A 20084-nucleotide genomic window follows, 5' to 3' on the forward strand; every position below is an offset into this window, starting at 1 on the left:
GCATTTTTATATAGCTAATTTAGTAATATATACCAGCACCAAGTCTAAACTAAGAGCTGAAGTACATTTGCAATCTGATGTTTTAATTTGCTGCCCTGAAGAAAAAAATTAAGTTAGCTTGTGATAAGAACACACCCCACCCCATATTTTCATTTTTCTGTCTTCAGAGGCGATTTACAGCTGTAAGGACTAAATAGTTTCTTTCTGGCTGTCATCAGAAGCCATAGAATCACAGCATGGCTGGGGCTGGAAGGTGCCTCTGGGGACTTTCTAGTCCCACACCCTGGCTCAGAGCAAGTTGCCCAGGACCGTGCCCGGTCAGAATTTGAGCATCTCGGAGGATGGAGGTTCCAGGGAATATGTATTATCTTTTTTTATAGTTTCACTCTGATGTTTTAACTGTATAGCAATTTACTAACTCAGTAGGCATATTTAGGCTTGCTAATGTGCTGCTCATCCTGTTGTATATGCTGCTAGATCTGCTTGTGATTTTCCAAGTTTCTGAAACTTTGAAGCATGGTTTCATAATAGCAGTGTTGTTTATTAGGGGTTATGGCATAATCTGGGGCTCAGGCTTATCTGTTTCTGGACCAGTTGTGTGTCCTAATGAACGCTGCATCTGTTTTCTTTGTTGGTCATCTCCAGTAAATTTCTTTTCTGTTCAGTTTTCAGTGTTTCTGGTGCATGGATGGTTGTGCTTTGGGGTTAAGGAGGGCAAGAGTGAAATCCTGATCACCTCTTGGAGATTCTCTAGTGCAGTATGTGGGAAGAAAGATGTTTGCCTTGGAGGCTAGTTTAGTCTTGTTGAAGTCTAGAAAGATTATTGGATGTGAATTTCTGATTCTTAGAAAAGATGCTTTTTGTGAGTGAGCAATTCCATTGACACAAAGACAACTAAGGCTTTTGCCATTGTCTGACAGGGATTGATGGCCCAGCTGCTTTTCAAGATGATGTTCAGAAGATAGGAAGTCAAGTGCAAATTCTCACCGTTGGACAGTCTAGCCATGATGAAGATGATGGAGAGAAAATGGCTAGTGGCCAACAACAACAAAACAAACAAGATCTTAGAACAGCAATGCAAAAAAAAGGTAAGTAGCCAAAGCTGCCTTTATGTTCTCATTGGTTGCTTTATGTACATTGATTCCTTTTCCTATTCTTGCTCTCAGCCCTAGCCTAAGCAGAGATTGTTACTCTGTGTTTCTTCTCCTCGAGCCTGTTAGGCTCTATTCTATTATCTCGGGGGGTGGGGGGGAGTGGAGTATCTCTTGTCCCAAAGAACAAGAGGTCTCCAGGCTCTCTGGGATGTGGCTTTCCCGTCTGAAGTGCAGTGCTGCTATTAAGGTACCAGGCAGATGTCATGCTCATATCCATCTGTTCACATTTTTGTATTGTACAACTCTGGAAATCACTTACTTGAGGGTTAAAAAAAGAGTGTGGAATAGCAACACTCAAACCAGAATATTAATTTTAGTTGTGTTGTCAGTTAGATATTGTTCATGTTTTCATAATGTGTATTCATGCTTGCAGAGGTGAAAATTACAGCACTGTGTATTCTGCAGCATTTCCCATGCATAGTGCTCAAATGTGCTGGTATTTTTTTTTTTTTTTTTTCTAGAGGCATGCATGATTTGGGAGATAGATTGTGTATGTATACATTCATGCATCCGTCTCTTCCTTCCTGCACTGTTCCTATCTCTCATTAGACATTAACCGTAGGAAGGAAAAAAAAAAAAATCCTAAAATCCTCACAAAGCTTTTTCTGAAGGCATTTGCTTTGGAGTTGTTCTTCTTCAGTGTACAGCTTTTAAGGCAAAGATGGCTCAAGCCAAGAGTGCTCTGATGCTTTAAGAATAAACTCTTTGTGTATAAAGAGCAAAATGTAAGTGCAAACTTGACTCATCTAGAATAGTCTATTCATACCTAAATGCCTGCCTCTTGTCTGCAGAGCAGTTCTCACTATTTCATTTTTTCTGGGACGTTACTCTGCAGATGTGAGCAACTTCAACTGAAATGGGCAGATTTTCTCCAAGTGTGGTATTTCCTGGGCATTTGAGTCCAGGGGATGTTGGCATGACTAACAAGTTCTGATCTGTGTGGTGATTGTCTTGCCTTAGACCATGGCTCAGAATATTTAATGATCAAGCACACTACTTACTAAAGCTGATTGACTTAAAAACTATCAACAGACTTCTCAAATTAGGTCAAAGCACTCAGATTTTTACTCTGGGGGACATTTCTATTTTTGATGGTTTTTCCAGGTTAAGATATATTTTTATTCTCCCCAGTTTTTTGTTTATTTTTTAATAGAAGCAGTGGGTGGTGGTTTTTTGTTTTGATTTGGTTTTGGTTTTGCTTTGCTTTGTTGCTTCATATTCTTAAATATATGATACAACCTTTTTTTACCGTGTCTGAGTATACTCCTGATCAGAACAGACAGTACCAAGAGTGGACCACTAGTATGCTTCAAGGTGTGTGGGGGCTACTTTTTTAAATGGGAATGCTGAGGTTTACTCATTTTTATTAACAACAGAGCTATGCTCTGAGACACAAAGAAAGGTATTAAGACAAGACTGCAACTAGCAGTGTCTCCATAAAATATTTTTACTACGCATCTATGGTTTGCCACTTTATACCAGCAGAGGAGGCTTGTTAGAAAGTTTTGAGTATCCCAGTATTCATGGGAAACTTTATGTAGGCCTTTTCATGTGGATTCCCACTGCCACTTCACTGCTTGTGGCGTGTCCTTACTGCCACATCCCTGTTGGTCTGAAAAGCATTTAGAATTGCTGTCTCCCATCAGTCCTTTGCTCGCATGGAATAAGAGCAAAAGGAGAAAAACACAGAGATAAATGCTAACTGGCCTAATGGGAAAGGCTGACTCCCACCAGATTTGCGAAGCCCTGATTTGTGCTCATTCTGCTCTCTGACACTAACTTTGTGGAGAGAAGCCTCTCTCAGCATGTGTCTCTACTTCCCCAGTGAGTCAAGTTCTGTTTCGAGACAAGGGGTTATAGGCTACCTGAGTGTGAAAAGAATATGCCACTTGCAAGAAAATGCCAAATGTTTCATTTGATTTCTCCATCTGTTGGAAATTGCCATACTAGAATAATTTTCTTCCTGCGGGAAATATTTGTCCTTTTGATTTCAGAATTCTTAATATGTAGAGTTCCTCTCTGGCAAATGAGTCACTAGGACAGAGCCAGACTTCCATAAGTTTTAACATGAATAACTAACGTTTAGTCTTCACATTTATCAGTTTCCTGTATGTCTCTAAAGACTTGGAATGAGCAATTTGGTCTTAGTTCTTTGCCACCTGAAGTTACGACTGTTTCGAGATTTAGGGAAGGGATAGACTTGATTTCTGGGTTCAGAAACAAAACAGGAGCTCTCTGAAGCATTCTTCCCCACAGATCATGAGTACAGACTTTTCTAAGGCTGGCAGGGAATTTTCACCACCAAAATACTGGTGGTGAAATAGTGAGCATGGATGTAGAAATAGGCTGATTACGTCTGTGCGTATGAAGTATGGCTTTATTGCACAGCTGCCGGCTGAGAAGATGGACTGTCTCTATTACCCATGCATAGTTGACTAGAATGTGGTTGTCATTATTAAGAAATAATGCTTGTGATTAATGAGTGTGTGATTAATAATGAGTGAGTTTTACAGGCTTTGAAAATATCTATTGACCTGTGAACTCAGGCCTCCCTTGCATAACTAGATCCTATTGAAACTTTTTGCTGTCATACTGTGTGGTATACGTCCAGAAGTGGATAACGAGACTATTCACAGCGCAGCTGAATGGAATACAGCCATTGCATATGCTTCTGTTTAACTTTTATACACTCACTCTTACTACTCTGCTGGTGTTTCATTATCCAGTGTGCATCTGGTGTCAAAAGCATTGAAGTTATTGGGAGCAGCAATAATGTAAAAAGTATATAAATGCCTTTTTTGGTGTCTCTTTTTTCTCATTCTGTTCCAACATTTGAACTGAAGAAAACCATTACTGATACTATCTGTAACGTTTATATTTCTGTACCTTAGTTTGGTTCAGTTTCTGCTTGCTACAGACCAAGCTCATATTCCAAAAGACTAAGCTACATGAAAGATCTCTATGCATATCCCTGTAAGTCCTGGATGAACACTTTAGAGAGTCTGAGAAAGATGATGAGGACACACTGGACACAGGGATTTAGGTAGAATTTAGGCAATCTGAATATGAGTCTGAATACTTTTTTCAATGTTACTGAATGGGTATTTGTGTAGAGTCTCTGTATATCACTTGTGTCGATCAGTTTTAATTTTTTGTGTGTTAGAATGCAGAAGTAGGCCAAAAACCTACCATGCAGGGCACATTGTGCACAGAAGGGTTTGTGGCACAACCGTTTAGCATGGATGATGTTTTCTGAAGCTTCAGCTCTGTGATCCAGGGCTTTTTAACTTTATTCAAAGTACTAAAAAAGAAGGTGACAGCTGGTATAAGCAGGTAGAAGGTGAATTTGATTGTGCAGGAAGATAAAATGTCCATAATTGAGAATTCAGGCAGCAGCATTATGGCCCCGTCCAGTAAGCCTTTAGCCCTATGCAGAGTCCTGTTGGCAAATTAGGCTTGTTCACTCACTTACGGGTTTGCAGAATCAAGCCCATGGATTTTTTCCTTTCCCAGATCCCCATGCAAATACATCCTGGTCCTCTTCCACCTCCCAATCCAGTCTTGTCGCCCTGGATCATGTTCCTGGTAAGTACAGAAGGAAAAAGTTAATTATGCCCATGCTGCTTGGCTCTGGAAGTCTTTGCGTTTCATTTATCCTTCTGCATTGGACTTACCTATAGTGGAAATTCTGGACCAAGTGTTTTCTTTTTTTTTTTTTTGTTTTTTTGTTTTTTGTTTTTTGTTTTAGGAAAACATACTGCATAGATAGCCTCTAATAGGAGGAACTTAGAGTTTGAACCTGAATACAGGGTAGCTTCATCTGCATGATTCTCCTTGAAAAACTAGGCCTGGCAAATGTCCCACCATTGACGCTTCCTGCTGCTAAGTCCTATTTGATGTTCAAAGTTGTGTTTCCCTTTGAAATGTCTGAGGTTTTGAATACTTGTAAAGTCAAATTTTTAAGTGCTGTAAGGCAGTTCCTTTGGCCTGGGCTGATACTGTTTTTTACGCGAAATAAATATGCATGAGAACATTTCCTTGATGTGAATGTTTCTTCTTGGTCTAAGATCTGCTCTTCATCAGATCATATAGGAACAGTTAAAAGTGCACTGTAGAAGGGCTCGTATTTTAGTTGTTAAGGTTTCCAAGTGGCTGTGATGGGTTGTCCACTCAGCTCCAATTTCAGGTTTAAGATTTTGCATTGTGTTTGAAGTACTTGATTGGATGAAGAAGATCTGAATTTAATTCCTAACTGGATGTTGCTCCTGTATCACTGGATAACTTGATCCTCTCTGTGGAATGGAAACCATGATATTTCTTTTCTCATTTGCTGAAATGTTTTGGCTTCTCAGGGCCGGTGCTGTCTCACCCATGTATGTGTACACTGCCTTGCACAGTGAACCCCCCTCACACACACCCTCTCTCACCTGTGAGCCTAAGGGTGCAACAGTATAATAAGTGATGTTTTCCAGCAAGTATGGGCAGCTTTAATGTGTTAGTATTTCATGTAAGTGTGCTGCTTTCTCCTCAGGCATTTCAAGCAGCATGAATTTTGATGAGGAAGAAGATGAGGAAGATGAAGACAGCTCCAGTTCTTCACAGTTAAACAGTAACACCCGGCCTGGTTCTGCCACGAGCAAGAAATCCAATAAGGTAAGGGGTGAGTGCCGAAGAAGGAGCATGCAGGCTGCTATTTACTGTGTGATTTGAAAGTGCAGTCAGGATAGGCCTGGCTTTCTTGTTTTGTTTTTAATGTGCACTAGAGTATCTCCGCGGTGATTTACCGTGATAGCTGTCAGGGTTCACAGGAGCAAGCAATGAAAATAATGACTTGGAGAAAAGAATAGCAAATTTTGTCTGAACTTGAATGAAGAGAAGGGTAAACAGTAAATATTTACCTTTTTACCTTTTGCAGGTGCTCAGAAGAATCTTTTGTTTCTATTGGCTTTTTCTGAGCATTTTCCCACCCTGTTCTCACTGCGACCATCTGAACATAAAATAAGCCTTTGGCTTGTTCAAATATTCTAAACCACAAGCTCTTGCTAAAACAGCTGATGGTGCTCCACTCTTACATACTGCACTGACTTCTCATCTCTGTTGTATCTCTATCTAGCTTAATCTGTCTCTCCCTATCCCATTTCTTCCTTGCATCCATCACGGGGGGATTTAAAAATGAGAGAGGGGTTCAGATCGCTTAAAGAATCACCTCCAATTGTATTAGCAATTATGACAGCATCAAAGGCCATCACTGTCCTTGGGTACAGTGTGGTGAGATGGGAAGGTGTGAGCCAGGGTTTGCTCTGTAACATTACAGCACTCTGCCTGTGCGTCCACCCTGTTCTGCTTTGCCAGATGTGTCTGTACACTGAGCATCAGTGGTGCAGAGAACTGCTCCCTGGGCCTTTGGTAGCCAAAAGCTTGACCGACTGGATGGGGAGAGATCCTTAGCTTGATAAGCTGCCTTCAAGGCTGCTGAGGAATCAGAACGGGGAAGACTATGTCCATTGTGTTTATTTTTTTTAAAGTGCAGCTTCTATCAAATGTCATTCCTTTGTACTGATAGCCTCATAAATCAAAGTTGAGGAAACCTGAGTTTTGCTTACTGTTTTAGGAAGCGGCCTCAGCCCCCAGTCCTTCCACAAATGAGCCTCTCATAGATGTTGATGACCTGGAGGAATTTGCCGTAAGACCTGCTCCACAGGGTGTCACTGTCAAATGCAGAATCACAAGAGACAAGAAGGGAATGGACCGAGGGATGTACCCTACTTATTACCTCCACTTGGAAAGGGAGCATGGTAAAAAGGTCATAAAATAACTTGAATGGCATACCAGTTGCATCTGAATATAAAAAAGTTATTAAAAGTCTGAAGAAGTCTTACAAAGAAAATATATCTTAAATGTATTTTCACTTTCACTGAGATCTGCCCTACAGTCTTCCAAAAGCAAAACAATAGTATCACTTTGTTCTACTGCCCTTCTTCATATGTCTAATCTTTGCCCTTTAAATAATCCATGCATGGCACCTTTGTGTGACAGTCAGCTGGGGCTCTCTGCATTCTGTGGCCTGAAAAGCATACATTTTCAATTCAGCTGGAAGAGCCAAAGCAACTTAGAATGAAACATTTAACAAAATAGATCGAATTTAATTATTTAAACCATAAATTATGGACTGAGTGGTTGAGAAGTCACTTTCCCTTTCCAGATTTTTATCTAGTTTTGCCTAGTCCCAGGAGACCTTCTGTTACTTCACTAATGATGCTGGAAGACAGAAAAATTGCCTATGGTTTCCTTATATGAAAGCAGGAAGTGGTGTGTGCTAACCCCTTTGGCATTCTAGAATATCGGTTTTTTGCACTGCTTAGGTGTTTCTGCTAGCTGGAAGGAAACGAAAGAAGAGTAAAACCTCTAATTACCTCATCTCCATAGACCCAACTGACCTGTCTCGGGGTGGAGAGAGTTTTATTGGAAAACTGAGGTAAACACTGATACATCTAAGAATTTTATGTATCTAATATAAAGTTCATTTGAAATTAAGAAGCCTGTAAGCCACTATGACTTCTTAATTAGAGGCTTGACTACATCATGTGATAATGGTCTTAAAGTTCACCAGTATCCAAGGCATGTTTTCAAAATGTCTCAAGTACTTACAAGATCACATTTTATTAAAAGTCAGCAGGATCGAAGCTCTTAAACGCTCAAAGGCCAGATTCTCAAGGGTGTATGAGCACAACTTATCTTAATGGGATTTTCAGAAGTACGCAAGTAGATTGTGTCTAGCCCTTATTGATATAAATACCTTGGAATGGAAGTTCTGTCTGTTACACAATCTGAAAATCTCTTTGGTTTTGCCATTTCTTAAGATCCTAATTAGAGTTATTTACAACTAGTGGAATTCTTTCAGAACCACATATTTCTTTTCTTGTCTGTCACCCCATCATACATCAGTCTGTTGTTGATACCTACGTGGAGCGTCTCAATGTGTTTAGATCGTCTCTGCCTGAGGAAAGGGACTGTGCTGCTAATTGCCATTTGCCTGTGTGGATCTTGGAACTTCATGTGCTATTTACTGCAGTGCAGACACAGAATGAGGATAATGTGGTTTTAGTATGTTCTAAGTTGTATTTTGCACTCCTCGGTGTAATTTCCATTTAAATAGGAAGGACTGATCTTATTTATAACTTTATGAAAAATCACTCTCTGTATTCTAATAGAGTTAGTAGTCAGGTAAGAAAGCAGATAGTTTTGTAGACAGTAAGCATATTTTAAAACCCAAGCAAACAAACAAAGTAACCCCACCTGAGTATTTCCTTATTGCTTTCTTGAGTTTACTAGTTTGCAAGATGTCATGAAGAGTCTCCAGTGTAATGATAAGGAACCTTTAGTATACTCTGCTGTACTGTACCTTTACATTTTTGTGATGGCCTTTAATCCAGGTGTTGCCATTTAGTTGGGATTAGAATTAACAACTATTTGTGCTCAAGATTATCTGTCTTTCCTTTGGGGCTACAATGCAGTAAAGGATAGATGTCTTGAGCAGCATTACTGATAAATGGTGATTGGATTTTCCATTTTTTTTGATAGATCAAATCTTATGGGAACTAAGTTTACAGTTTATGACAATGGAGTAAATCCAATGAAAACAACATCAAGCCTGGAGGCGAGTATCCTACGTCAGGAGCTAGCTGCTATTTGTTATGTAAGTACCGCTCACAGGCAAAATACGCAAGAAATGGCAGTTCACTTTCTGAAATAGCACACTGAATTTCCTTCTCACTTATGATTATGTAAATCAGCATTCATGCTTTGATGTAATCAAACAGCTGATCTTCACTAGAGAAAAGATTCAGTGGAAAGTAGAGCTGAAAAACGTGCACAGAACCAGGTTGCCCAGTTCTCACTTTTGGTCAGAAGGTGTTGGAGCTTTTACATAACCCCCTGGAAGGGGTACAGTGCCTCACAGCCTGCAGGCACCATCTGAGGGAGCCTCCTGAACTGGAAAGAGTTGTGCACATGGAATTACTGCGCTAAAGTATGATCATTTGTAATGGCGTTTTGGAGGAGGCCTCTCTGATCCAGAACACAGGTAGCTGGACAGCTAGGTCTGCCGCAGTGGCTGAGAGACTGGGATAAAACTCTAATCCTCCTCTTCACCAGCGGAAAAAAAACCAAACAAGCCCCAAACAAAATCCAAAACTCAATTGATTGAGAGAAACCAGCCTCTTATAGGACGGTAAATAGCATTTGTCAGGGGCAGTGCAGACAATCAAGACTTGAAACACAGTTGCTGTTGTTTCATGATTACTGGATGACTAACTGTTTTGGTGACAGTATCCTTTCTGTCCAGAAATCTCTGGGCCCAAGAAACTCTTCCAGTCAAAATTGATACACACACTGCTACAGAAAGTTTTCTATCTTCACACATCAACAAGTTCTGACACAACTACCCAAGAACCACTTTTCTGAAAAGTTCCTGCCCAGCTCTAATCAAGGATGCCTGGAAATCTGTGAGATCAAGGTCCAGCCAGCCCAGCATATACCCTGCATACGCACAGAATGCATCCCTGGAAAAGCCAGCTTCAGGTTGGGGGGAGCAATGCTTCTGGAAGTCTTCTGCACATGAGAAGGAAAGCAGAGAGGCATCCTTTCTGTGCAAAGTGCTGAGAGCACTGAAGGGTGACAGTATTAGCTGCTAACGTGTTCTTTTCCTACTGCTTAGGATGCAGTTTTTCTGTGAATGTAGTATAAATAGTGTGTTTGTTCACACGTGCTATTATTCAGGCACATGGCCTCTGATTGCAAACAGGCACACGCACACACATATCCCTCCATTCCTGTTGGATTTGAAAATCTTTGAGAATTTCAGAAAATCCAGCTAACAGGATTTAACAAGAGAGTCCAGGATTTGATGTCAGTTTAGAGTTTGACTGAAGTTTCAATAGGAATCTAGGAGAACTTACATGTTTAATAAAGGTATTTTTACTGGTTTATGTAGGAGGGCATTCCCTGGAGCCAGGCAACTAATCTTCTGGTGCACACTGGAAATACAAGGAGAAAACAGACAGTTTAAAAAAAAGTTACATATTGAAAATTTTAGGCATTGCTTGTTTCAGTCTACAGTAACAACATTTGAACCATTAACGTTACCAAATAAAAAACTGAGTTGCAGTCAGCAGAGGTAATTAGAAGTGTGAATGTTGGAAAGAACAGAACCATGGCCAGGGTTTGGAGGATGTGGCTAAGCTAAGCTGCTTTTCTATGTCTATTTTGAGATCAGCAGTTTAAAACTTGTACATCTGTATAAGAAAATGACTCATTCCATTGATATTTTGATACTCATGGAGAAAGGCAGCAGGCTGGCAGGTGTGCTGTGGCCAGAGGACAAAAGGAAGTCAGAATGATATTTCATTACTAGCCAGGTTTGCTAAAGTGAGATTATTGTTTCTGGCTGCAGCAGAACCGCAGCAAAGAATGCCAGAAAGAGCACTCCTGAAAAACCCTTGTCCTAAGGTAACTTTTTAATTCCTGCCTTGAGATTTTTCCTGCAGCAAAAACTACAATAAACAATACTTTGAAAGCACCACTATGCCTCTTGCTGTCTCTCAGCTCATCTGATCAAGTACCCATCTGGAGAACAAGCTGTACCTGCTTCCACCAACTTACTGAACCTGACCTGCTGAATCATCTCAGCAGGTCTAGTTTATACAGGCAGAAGCTGGTCATGCTTCTGTTGTTAACTGTGGGATAAATGTGTTGAGAACTCTCATTGTGGAGGTCACCTTAGGGCATGTTTCAAGCAACAGGAATAAAGTTAGTGCAAGGACCGAGTTTTATCAGGTGCGGTTAACCACTTTTACTGTCCCTGCTGATGGCAGCCTAGCATATTAATAAAACTGCAGCAGCACCTAATGGCTGATTTCAGAATTGCTTGGCAAAATTTGTCAAGAAGCAGTGAGGTGTAACTGTACTATTGGTACCAGGATTTTCTGTGCTGGATTCCTTTATATCCATAGTATCTCACAATTCAGCTTGTGTCAGATTCCGAAGGCAGGGAGCTCAGCTGATATTCTGAGGTGTGACTCAGGTTTCAGGAAAGCAATAAAACTATGTTTTTCTACTCAGGCCTCAATCACTTGCATTGTGCTGCAATGTAGTGGGTTCTGTGCTTTGGGCTTTCTATGGAACGATAGTTTCTACAGAGTGTATTAAGGACAAGGCACAGCTGTGTGAATCAAGTCCAGAAAGGGAAGTGGCTGAAAGAAAATGGGGGTAATTAAATCGTGACTCTCCTGAGAGCTGCTGGGATATACACCTTGCCGCTTTTATCATGGCAGGTATTGCCACCATAGCAAAATGCTTACATAATTTTATTAAAGTGTGTAAGATTTTAAAAGCAACCTTGGGGAGAGGCTCTGTGTTTTTACAGTCCAGTTTATTGTGATGCATGTTCACAGAACAGCTTATTGGCTGGGCTAAGGCAGAAAGTGCAGCTTCTAAGCAATACTAGGCCAAGTCCTTAGCTGATTTAAATCATTGACATGCTGGTTGAGTCAATAGGGCTCTGCAAGCTGACAACCTTTATTTTGAGTTCCTATGTAATCCAAGACTGTCAGTGGCATTAAAATGGTGTGAAATCAGAATTTGGCCTATGCACCCCTAATAATACCATTTGTAGTCTTGAATTTACACATACAAAATAGTGGAGGAGGGAAATAGAAGCAGGGAATGAGATAGGAGGTAAGGGGAATTAATTTTGTTTGGATGCAGGTAGATTGGAAGAGTCTGTTTTTAATTAAAGATCCTTTTTTGTTCCTACTGTTTTCCTCATGTATTCTGCATTTGTAGATTTTCAGTTCTGTACCTTGTTTTTAGCAAAAGGGTAGCATTTGCCAATAAAACGTTTGATATAATTGGTGATTGATGTAATGTGCAACTAGAAACCATTCCCTTATCATTTAGCAGAAGTACTGATTTTAGTGTTTCTGAGTAAATCCAAAGAATATAGTCCTGTTTTTCCAGAGTGATAATACTGCTTGTTGGGAGGGAAGTGATTCAGCGCTATTATTTAATTTTACCTTGAACAATGTCTTCAACAAGTCAGCATCTAAATTAATTATATATAGCATAACTGCAGCTTGATGAGAAGAAAAGCTTGTAAGGCGTTGCAGAGAAGACCAAAATTGTCAGTAGTTACTGGAAAATAAGCATAAGCATGAATCGTTTCTTAGAAATTGTCCTCTGCTGTGCTGAGTCTCTCCTGCTTATAAAATCTACTGGCAGTCATTTTAGTTTGAGTCTTGCCATGATGCAGAACCATACGCTTCCAAGTGAACTGATAACACTGGTTTACTCTGCCGAAGGCCATGACATAAATGATTCAGAAAAGAGGTAGAATCTTCCCATTAATGTATGGAGTTATGAAGATATATGAATATACCTGCATTGCTTCCACAGTATTCGGCAAAATAACTCAGTGGAATTTTTCTTGCATCTTTAATAAGTTGTTTAAAATCTCCACACAGTTTGCTGAAACAACCAAAGTTATTTCAAAAGTCTGATGGATGACAAAACTTCTGCACGAGTAAATTTTAGGCGGGTATTTTCAGATGTTTCTAGTGAGTTGAGATGCATGGATTTTTATGTGCAAAAGTAGAGATGGTTTAAAAAGTTCAGTGTTCCTTAAAATCAGGATGCTTTAATTAAATACATAAAGGCAGAGACATCTGAGTACATCACTTCTAAATGTCCCAGTGGGGGTGTCCAGCTCTTGGCATCTTGTGGTATGTTGCTGGGAATAGCGCCAATGGGAATTTCCTTCATGAGATTCTTTAGTGTGTGTCCACAGCCCTTCACTTGGGAAGGGTAGAGGGGAAAAAATGCATGTGACTGGAAAAAAAAAAAAGGTAGCACAAAACACAAGGAGATGGAGTTTCAGAGGTGTCACTGTTTCATTTACTGGAGTTAATGCTAAAATAGGCAATCAGGTTTTACTGAGTGGATTGCAAAGTATCGTCCCCGACTTTTGAAAAAGTAGATGATGACTTACTGAAATACTTGGCCCTAGCTGCTTCTGTGGAAAAAAAAAAAAGAAAGCCTCAGATAAAAATAAGACTTTAGGCGTATTTAGATTTTAGTGATTGTGTTTTGAGAGGATAGTGCAATACTGGAGTGCTTTTGTGAAAAGCTGGTGGGAAAGGCATCAGATCATGTTTAATGGAAGCACCTGTATTGTCCATGGATTTATTTTTGCGGCCCATGTTATTTCTTTACTTTCCCTGCCTTCATAGCTCAAAAATTTGCATTCATGCTAATGTGTTTGTTTTTTACCATGCTCATCTCTAAGCATAACATTATCTGAAGACTTTGAAAACCACAGCACTGCTAACAGATGCTCTTACTGGCAGCTTCTTCTTGTTTGCTTTTGTGCTGGCTCTGGACTAAATGGAGTTGGTCCCATATATTTAATTTTGTCTCTCATCAAAATGTGTGACTGGATTTTATGATTTTTAAATTACAACTACTTTATTTTGGGACCTAGCAGTAGCCAAGCAATCTGGTTAGTTCATATCCTTCTTTAACGAAGGGATTTTTTTTTTTAATTGTATTAAGGTTGCTGGCAGCCAATGCTAGGAGTGTTTTTGGAAACCCCTCTATTTCCATTTTTCCTGTTGTCAGAGCTTATAAGACAAAGCTAGAATGTTTGGCAGTGCCAGGGAAGGTAGGAGTTTCAAGATGTTTTTTCAGTTGACTAACAAATAAGTTCCCTGGGCTGCCACTGTGTATCTCTGTTGAAGAAATTAACTTTAAAAATACAGAACATGATGAACTCTTTTCTAAACATTTTTAGGAAACAAATGTCTTGGGGTTTAAAGGACCTCGTAAAATGAGTGTGATCATACCAGGAATGAATATGGACCACGAAAGAGTTTCCATCAGACCACGAAATGTAAGTCATAACTATCAGCCAACGATAAAAATTACTTGAATTCTTTTGCAGTTAGAGTTGGTTTTTTGCATTTCTGAAGGTTTAGAGGTTTAAAAAAAAAAAGGTATTTGAACAATTGCAGAACAATGGGATGTGTGACTAGTTCTGTGACTCACAAAAGCACTACAAATAATAATGTGTTTTGGTAACAAAAGATACAACTAACCTTTTCCAAGCTGTAGAAAGCACTCAAACGCACATTCGTGTTAAGAAACTCAGAGTTCTCTGTTCCATTTGATGATGCTGTTTTGAGGGTGACAGTTTAGTCTCTGGACTAGGATTTATGAATGGTTTTTTGTGCGTGTGAATTTATTTTTTGTCTTGTGAGAGTGTTAAACTGAAGCATGTATCTGTGGTGTGTGCAGGAACATGAGACACTTCTTGCAAGATGGCAGAACAAAAATACAGAGAGTGTCATTGAGCTGCATAACAAAACACCAGTCTGGAATGATGATACCCAGTCCTATGTTTTAAATTTCCATGGTCGAGTCACACAGGCCTCAGTGAAAAACTTCCAAATTATTCATGATAACGATCGTAAGTATAGCTTGCTGTCTGTAATGCGTAGAAGCAGTACTGCATACCCAGCCTGACAGTGATTCTGCCCTTACTGTTGTTACCTGAGCGAGTTTAATGTAGTTATGCGGATCCAACTTAATGCTGCTCTGGCTTGTGGCCATGACATTGATGCAAGTTGGGTGTTTAAATGCTCATGCTTGAGGCAAGTGATTCTGCTATGCGCTATCTAAGTTTTCTCCTTGGCTGCCCGGCCTGTGAACTGAGCAACAGTTTAGAGTTGTTTCTGCTCTTAGAGCTGCGGTACTTCCAGTTAGCAGGACCGTGGGGCAGTATCACTCTGCTCAAGCACTTGTATCACACAATTCTTCCTTGGTTTTTTTTGTTCACTGTGGTCCCCATATGCTGCCCAGCTGGAGATAGTGGCAGTCAGACTGATCCCACTGCACATCCACTTTGCCATTACTAGTCTTTGTAGCATTAGCCCTACAGGACACCCTGAAAATGTCAGGGCTGCCTTTCACACCATCACTAGGACCTTACCGATGTGCTGTTTTCTGCCAGCAATGTACAGCCCCCTTTTTTGTCAAGCTTAGGTACAGTTGTTGGAGCAGGGATAAAGACAAGTGCTGGAGCGGAGTGATAGTGCCCCACTTTATGCTCGCTTTAGGCAGGCATAGTCACTAGGTGCTGGAGCGCACTGGGCTACACCAGTGCCATGCTTAGACTGTAGTAGAATATTGGAAACTGGTGAAAATGGCTGTGCCATTCTCCGAGAGAAACACTTGAATTCGAAACATTGGTGTATGCATTTGCTGCATTTTATAAGGTGAAACAATTATACCTGCTTCTGCAGTTAAACATTTCAAACTGTGAATGAGGCTGAGATTTCCTCTTGAGTAACAAATCTTGCAGTCCTTTATCACTCAACTGTTTCTCACTCAAGCTATCAGCACACCCGATTGCATGAATAAGTGTTGCGAAATTTGATGAGTGAGCATGTTTTGTTTGTATTTTGTTGAACTGGCCAGAGGATGATGTTGAATGCATACTTACTTAGTAAGGGCTGCAAACAAAAATAATGCTTTGTCACCTTTTATGACCTTTCTTGCAGCTGACTATATAGTGATGCAGTTTGGCCGCGTGGCTGAGGATGTGTTCACCATGGACTACAACTACCCAATGTGCGCACTACAAGCCTTTGCTATTGCCCTTTCAAGTTTTGACAGCAAGCTGGCTTGTGAGTAAAGGGGCATGGGTGAGCATCCTCTCAAAGGAAGCAGTTTGCCATATGATTCCCAATTCCTGCCACTGTCACTTACAGTCCATACTAAACAGGTCAGGGAAAATGCAGTTGTGGAGGACCACTCTATTGCGGAAGAGAACAGAAAAAGAATCTTCTTAAAATTCAGGACATTCAGGAAATAACATTTTCCTTTTTTTTCTGTCATATTTTTCTGGAAGTGGCATCAAGTTTGTGTAAATAGAAGTTCTATCTCATGTCCTTGATTATGTTATGGAGATGTGCCATGATGTACTGTACCGTGGCTCTAGTAGCACCATTATAACGGTGTCTTTTTTTAAATCCAGAAAGGGCGTGCACGCTCGAAAAATTTCTTTTTACATTTAAGAATTATTCTGAGGCTGCAATCATACCTCAAGGTTGCATTCCTACATCGACTAATCAGAGCTTCACATCATCCAGCGTAAAAGAAAGATCATAAAAAAGATGCACTGTTTTGAATGTGCAAGGATCTCGTGTAGTATAAAGCCAAGTCTGAAGGTTGAAAACCCATACTGGACTGAACTTGATGCATTGCTGTTGTATATGTAGTAGGGCATGATGAATTTTAATTGCAGTAGGAGGAAATGGAGAAGTAGAAAGCACAAAACAATGTTGCACAAGTCACTTGAATTCTAAGCTGTCATTATGTTTTAACATCTACGTGCTTTTTAATTTGTTTCAAATGAAAATGTATTTGGAATACAGAAAAGGAAAAGGAAAAGGTCTAGATGCCAAGAAAGCATAACTTAAGTTGAATTTGGCATGTCGCGTGTTGGGAATTTATATCCTTGTATTGCTGTGGTAATTCAAACACATATTTTGTATGAAGTGATATAACAGTTGGATAAAGGCTCTCCACAGAGAATCTTATTATTTTGAACAGGTTGTGTAAAGCTGAGGAAGGTAAATGGAAATATTTTATTAAATTTGTCTGGCCTTTTGTGATTTTACAGTTTGTTGATTGCATTTTTTGAACTTTAAGCAACAACCACTTTTCATATTTATTTCCCATTGTAAGAACGCTTGATATCGATTGAAACTCTGTATGTTGTTCTCTAATGTAAACGTGCCAGCTACTGAGCTAAATCCTTCTAGGCAAATCTAGTGTATACTGCATACAAATGAGACACTGGCAGGACACAGAATAGCTTAAAATAGTGTGGATTTTTGTTTCATTTTTCCTGATTTAGCTGGAATATATAAACAAATACCATTTCAAAACACAAGCAAAGAACAAGCTATTCTCTTCTCTTCTGAGCATCTCAAAAGCCAAGAGCTGCAACTGAAAGCACACTGTAAAACACCTTTAAAAATAATGAATCTTTCTGCCATTGTTCTGTACAATGTTATTCTAAACAGCACACAAAGTAGTAGAATTTGTATGTAGTTCACCAGAAGGGTATTGCAATACGAGTGAAGAAGTAGTTGCGTTTCATACTGTGTGTATTCAGATCCTCCTTTTTACTCTTTATAGGCTCTTGCACTGCACAACCAAAGATTATGTAATGAGAAGCTGAGAATCAGATCTGCCTGTCTCATAGCTGTCAGTCCATTTTTGACTATAGAGGACAGGCCATAAGGAGAGGTTGTGCCATTTGGACTGCATAATTGCAACTAATAAAAGAAAAATGCTCTCTTCTTCACATTTGCCTTCAGGTCTCCTCCCCGTATACAGACAAGGAAATTTCAGATAAGAGATGGAAATAAGTAATTGCCAGCATTTTTTCTAATCCTTTTTAAAATTTACGGAAAAAATTCTGCTGGCTTTGAACAGTGTTTTGTTGATGGACTCAGCCTGTCAAATGTCATCTTTAAATAACAGGAGGGTCTGTCATTTTTGTCAAATCTTTTTACAAGAAGCCTTTCCATGTAGTGGTATAAAATGGAAAGACACCTTTTGTTTGAGAAAAATGAGCAGTGGTTTCCCTCAATGAATGATCAAAATGATGAGTCGTGAGCCACAGTGTGATACTTAGGCTTTGCACGTGGATGCTTTGTTTTCCCCTGTAGTTGGTGCTTTCCCACCACTTCACATCCCCATCTGTCATCTCACTTTGGATTTTGACAGAGAAGGCCCTTAGGCCTTTGGTTGCCTCAGGTCAGTCTTTAAAAACTAGCTCCAATGATAACCAGAATTTTTTGTTTAGACTACTGCAGAAACAGACAGGAATTCCCACTGCTGGTATTTAGGTATGATGTGGATTTCCAGAACTCTGCAGCATGGGAATGGTTGACTCTGCATGGCTTTAATTCTGTGGCTTGCCAGTCATACGTTTTCTTTGAAGCCTGAGAAAATAGCACCTGACATAGTTCTTCTGCCTCTTTCTGTGCACAACACAACTGTGTCAAAGGAACTAAGTGTCTTATGGTGCAAATATACAGTCTGTTGGCTTTAGTAGTGGAGTTGGTTTAGGAAGGGTTATTTTTAATGCGGCTCATAACAATAGTCTGACTTGCATTGTGTCCCCACAGGGAATCGGCACGAAAAGGAAGCTGATGTGCAGTGAACTCCTGCACAAGGGTGAGAATGAGGGGCTGGGGAAAGGCAGAGAGTTCAGCTTCTTGGGACAGTTTTGCTGCCAGCACATTGTGTAACTTCACTCTCACTGCGTGTTCTTCCCAGCCAGGTATTTTTTTAACCTGTAAGCATGCCAGGAGGAAAGTGGTGACTCAAATTCCCATCATCTTAACAGAATCATACAGGGACATCAGCCAACAAGCTGCTGAACAAAAAAACCCTCACCATAAATTGAGGTCACTTAGAGGGAGATGTTAACCAGGGGGTAAGAGGAATGAGGAGCTCTCATTAAATCTGGTTCAGTTACAATAGGATTTGCACCTAGTGGCCTTTGCCAAAACCCTAATTCCTCACTGTTGTTGAGCAAGGTACTGGATTATTTTGATTCACTTGACCATCGCCATCTGCTCCGGAAGCGGTTGCTTTTAAATTAGCATCTATATAATTTCTGATGGACATTTTCTGGTGAAGGTCACTACTGCATGTCAATGCAAGGTGATATCACAAGCTTTCCAGCTCATCTCCAAATTTGTTTTCCTAACTTGGTAAAGTCACAGCAGGTTCTGTCTTAATGTACAGTCATGCCTGAGATTACACAGTCCTCACAAGGTTAGATTTTCCTCCACACCAGCAATAAAATCTTGGCACCAGTATGTATTTTCAGATATATATGAATACTGAAGTAACCCAGGAGTAGTTAGTGGCACACTCATATTAGTAGTAGCTTCTGCAGGGCCTGCATGTCAACGTGCCACAGGGCATAACCTTGTTTACTCAGTGTGACAAAGCATATAATGGCACCAAGCTGTGTATTTCCTTCACACAGCCCTAGTGAGTATTTGGATGCAGTAGTTTTAATATTATTTAAAATTCCAATATTGATGATTTTTTTGCATCTGCTGTTGATTTTGGCAGAGAGTTGTAAACAAAATTCCTTGCCTGAATTGCTTATAGGCAAATACTGCATGCTTTAATGAGAGTTCTTAAACTAACTTGTCACTCTGTTTACATCAAACAGTTTCTTCCTGGCCCTTTATCTAATTTTATTTATCTCTGATGTTCTGTTCCTTCTTATTCTTTTCACAATCCTTTTATCTTTTCTTCAAGGATGTGCAACTTGGAAGTATTTATTTTGACATTACTACTCAGTGATCTCTCCACAGATGAATAGTGCCTTTGGTGCACATCCAGTGATGCTCTTATAATAGAAGCCTTATCAGAGGGGTGAATTTGGCCCTTTGGCTTTTCACTAGAGTAAATTAACACATTAAAAGGTAGCAAATAAAAAAGCTTGCCTAAAATATAATCAGAATTTTTCTCAGTAAACATTTGGTTACTATAGTTTCCAAACCATTGGTTGCAAATCAATGAGCAAAACTGTCCACAAGCCTGGAGGCAGACTGTTAAACAGATTCCCTTTGTAGGCCTGCCTTATTTTTCCTTTTTCAAAAGGTTGAAAGTGATTTTGTGAGCTGAAGTGTGTTGGTGCCCTAAAATAGAGTTTATTTTTTTAAAAGCTAGACATCACTCCTTTTGCAGGATAATACATGGCACATAAAATAGTAATGTTGTAGGCCACCGTTACAAATTCTGATGCCAAGAAGTCTGTGAGAATGGTTTTGTAATAAT

At 39.8% G+C, this 20084-nt stretch overlaps 1 protein-coding gene across 2 annotated transcripts in view; it reads left to right on the forward strand.

Annotated features, from left to right (window-relative positions):
* Positions 1 to 16887, forward strand: part of TUB (TUB bipartite transcription factor) — a 76004-nt gene extending 59117 nt beyond the window's left edge. Inside the window, exons 4-12 of one of the 2 annotated variants that reach the window (XM_075048028.1) lie at positions 921 to 1088; positions 4668 to 4739; positions 5686 to 5807; positions 6766 to 6957; positions 7517 to 7629; positions 8736 to 8850; positions 13999 to 14097; positions 14502 to 14673; positions 15767 to 16887. In XM_075048028.1, the coding sequence (XP_074904129.1) occupies positions 921 to 1088; positions 4668 to 4739; positions 5686 to 5807; positions 6766 to 6957; positions 7517 to 7629; positions 8736 to 8850; positions 13999 to 14097; positions 14502 to 14673; positions 15767 to 15900 (1187 nt within the window). In that variant the 3' untranslated portion in view covers positions 15901 to 16887. The remainder of the gene's footprint in view (positions 1 to 920; positions 1089 to 4667; positions 4740 to 5685; positions 5808 to 6765; positions 6958 to 7516; positions 7630 to 8735; positions 8851 to 13998; positions 14098 to 14501; positions 14674 to 15766) is intronic. The other variant, XM_075048029.1, reaches the window with a different exon arrangement.
* Positions 16888 to 20084: the final 3197 nt, after the last annotated feature.

Source organism: Buteo buteo, chromosome 16, assembly GCF_964188355.1.
Source record: "Buteo buteo chromosome 16, bButBut1.hap1.1, whole genome shotgun sequence".
Lineage (NCBI taxonomy): Eukaryota > Metazoa > Chordata > Aves > Accipitriformes > Accipitridae > Buteo > Buteo buteo.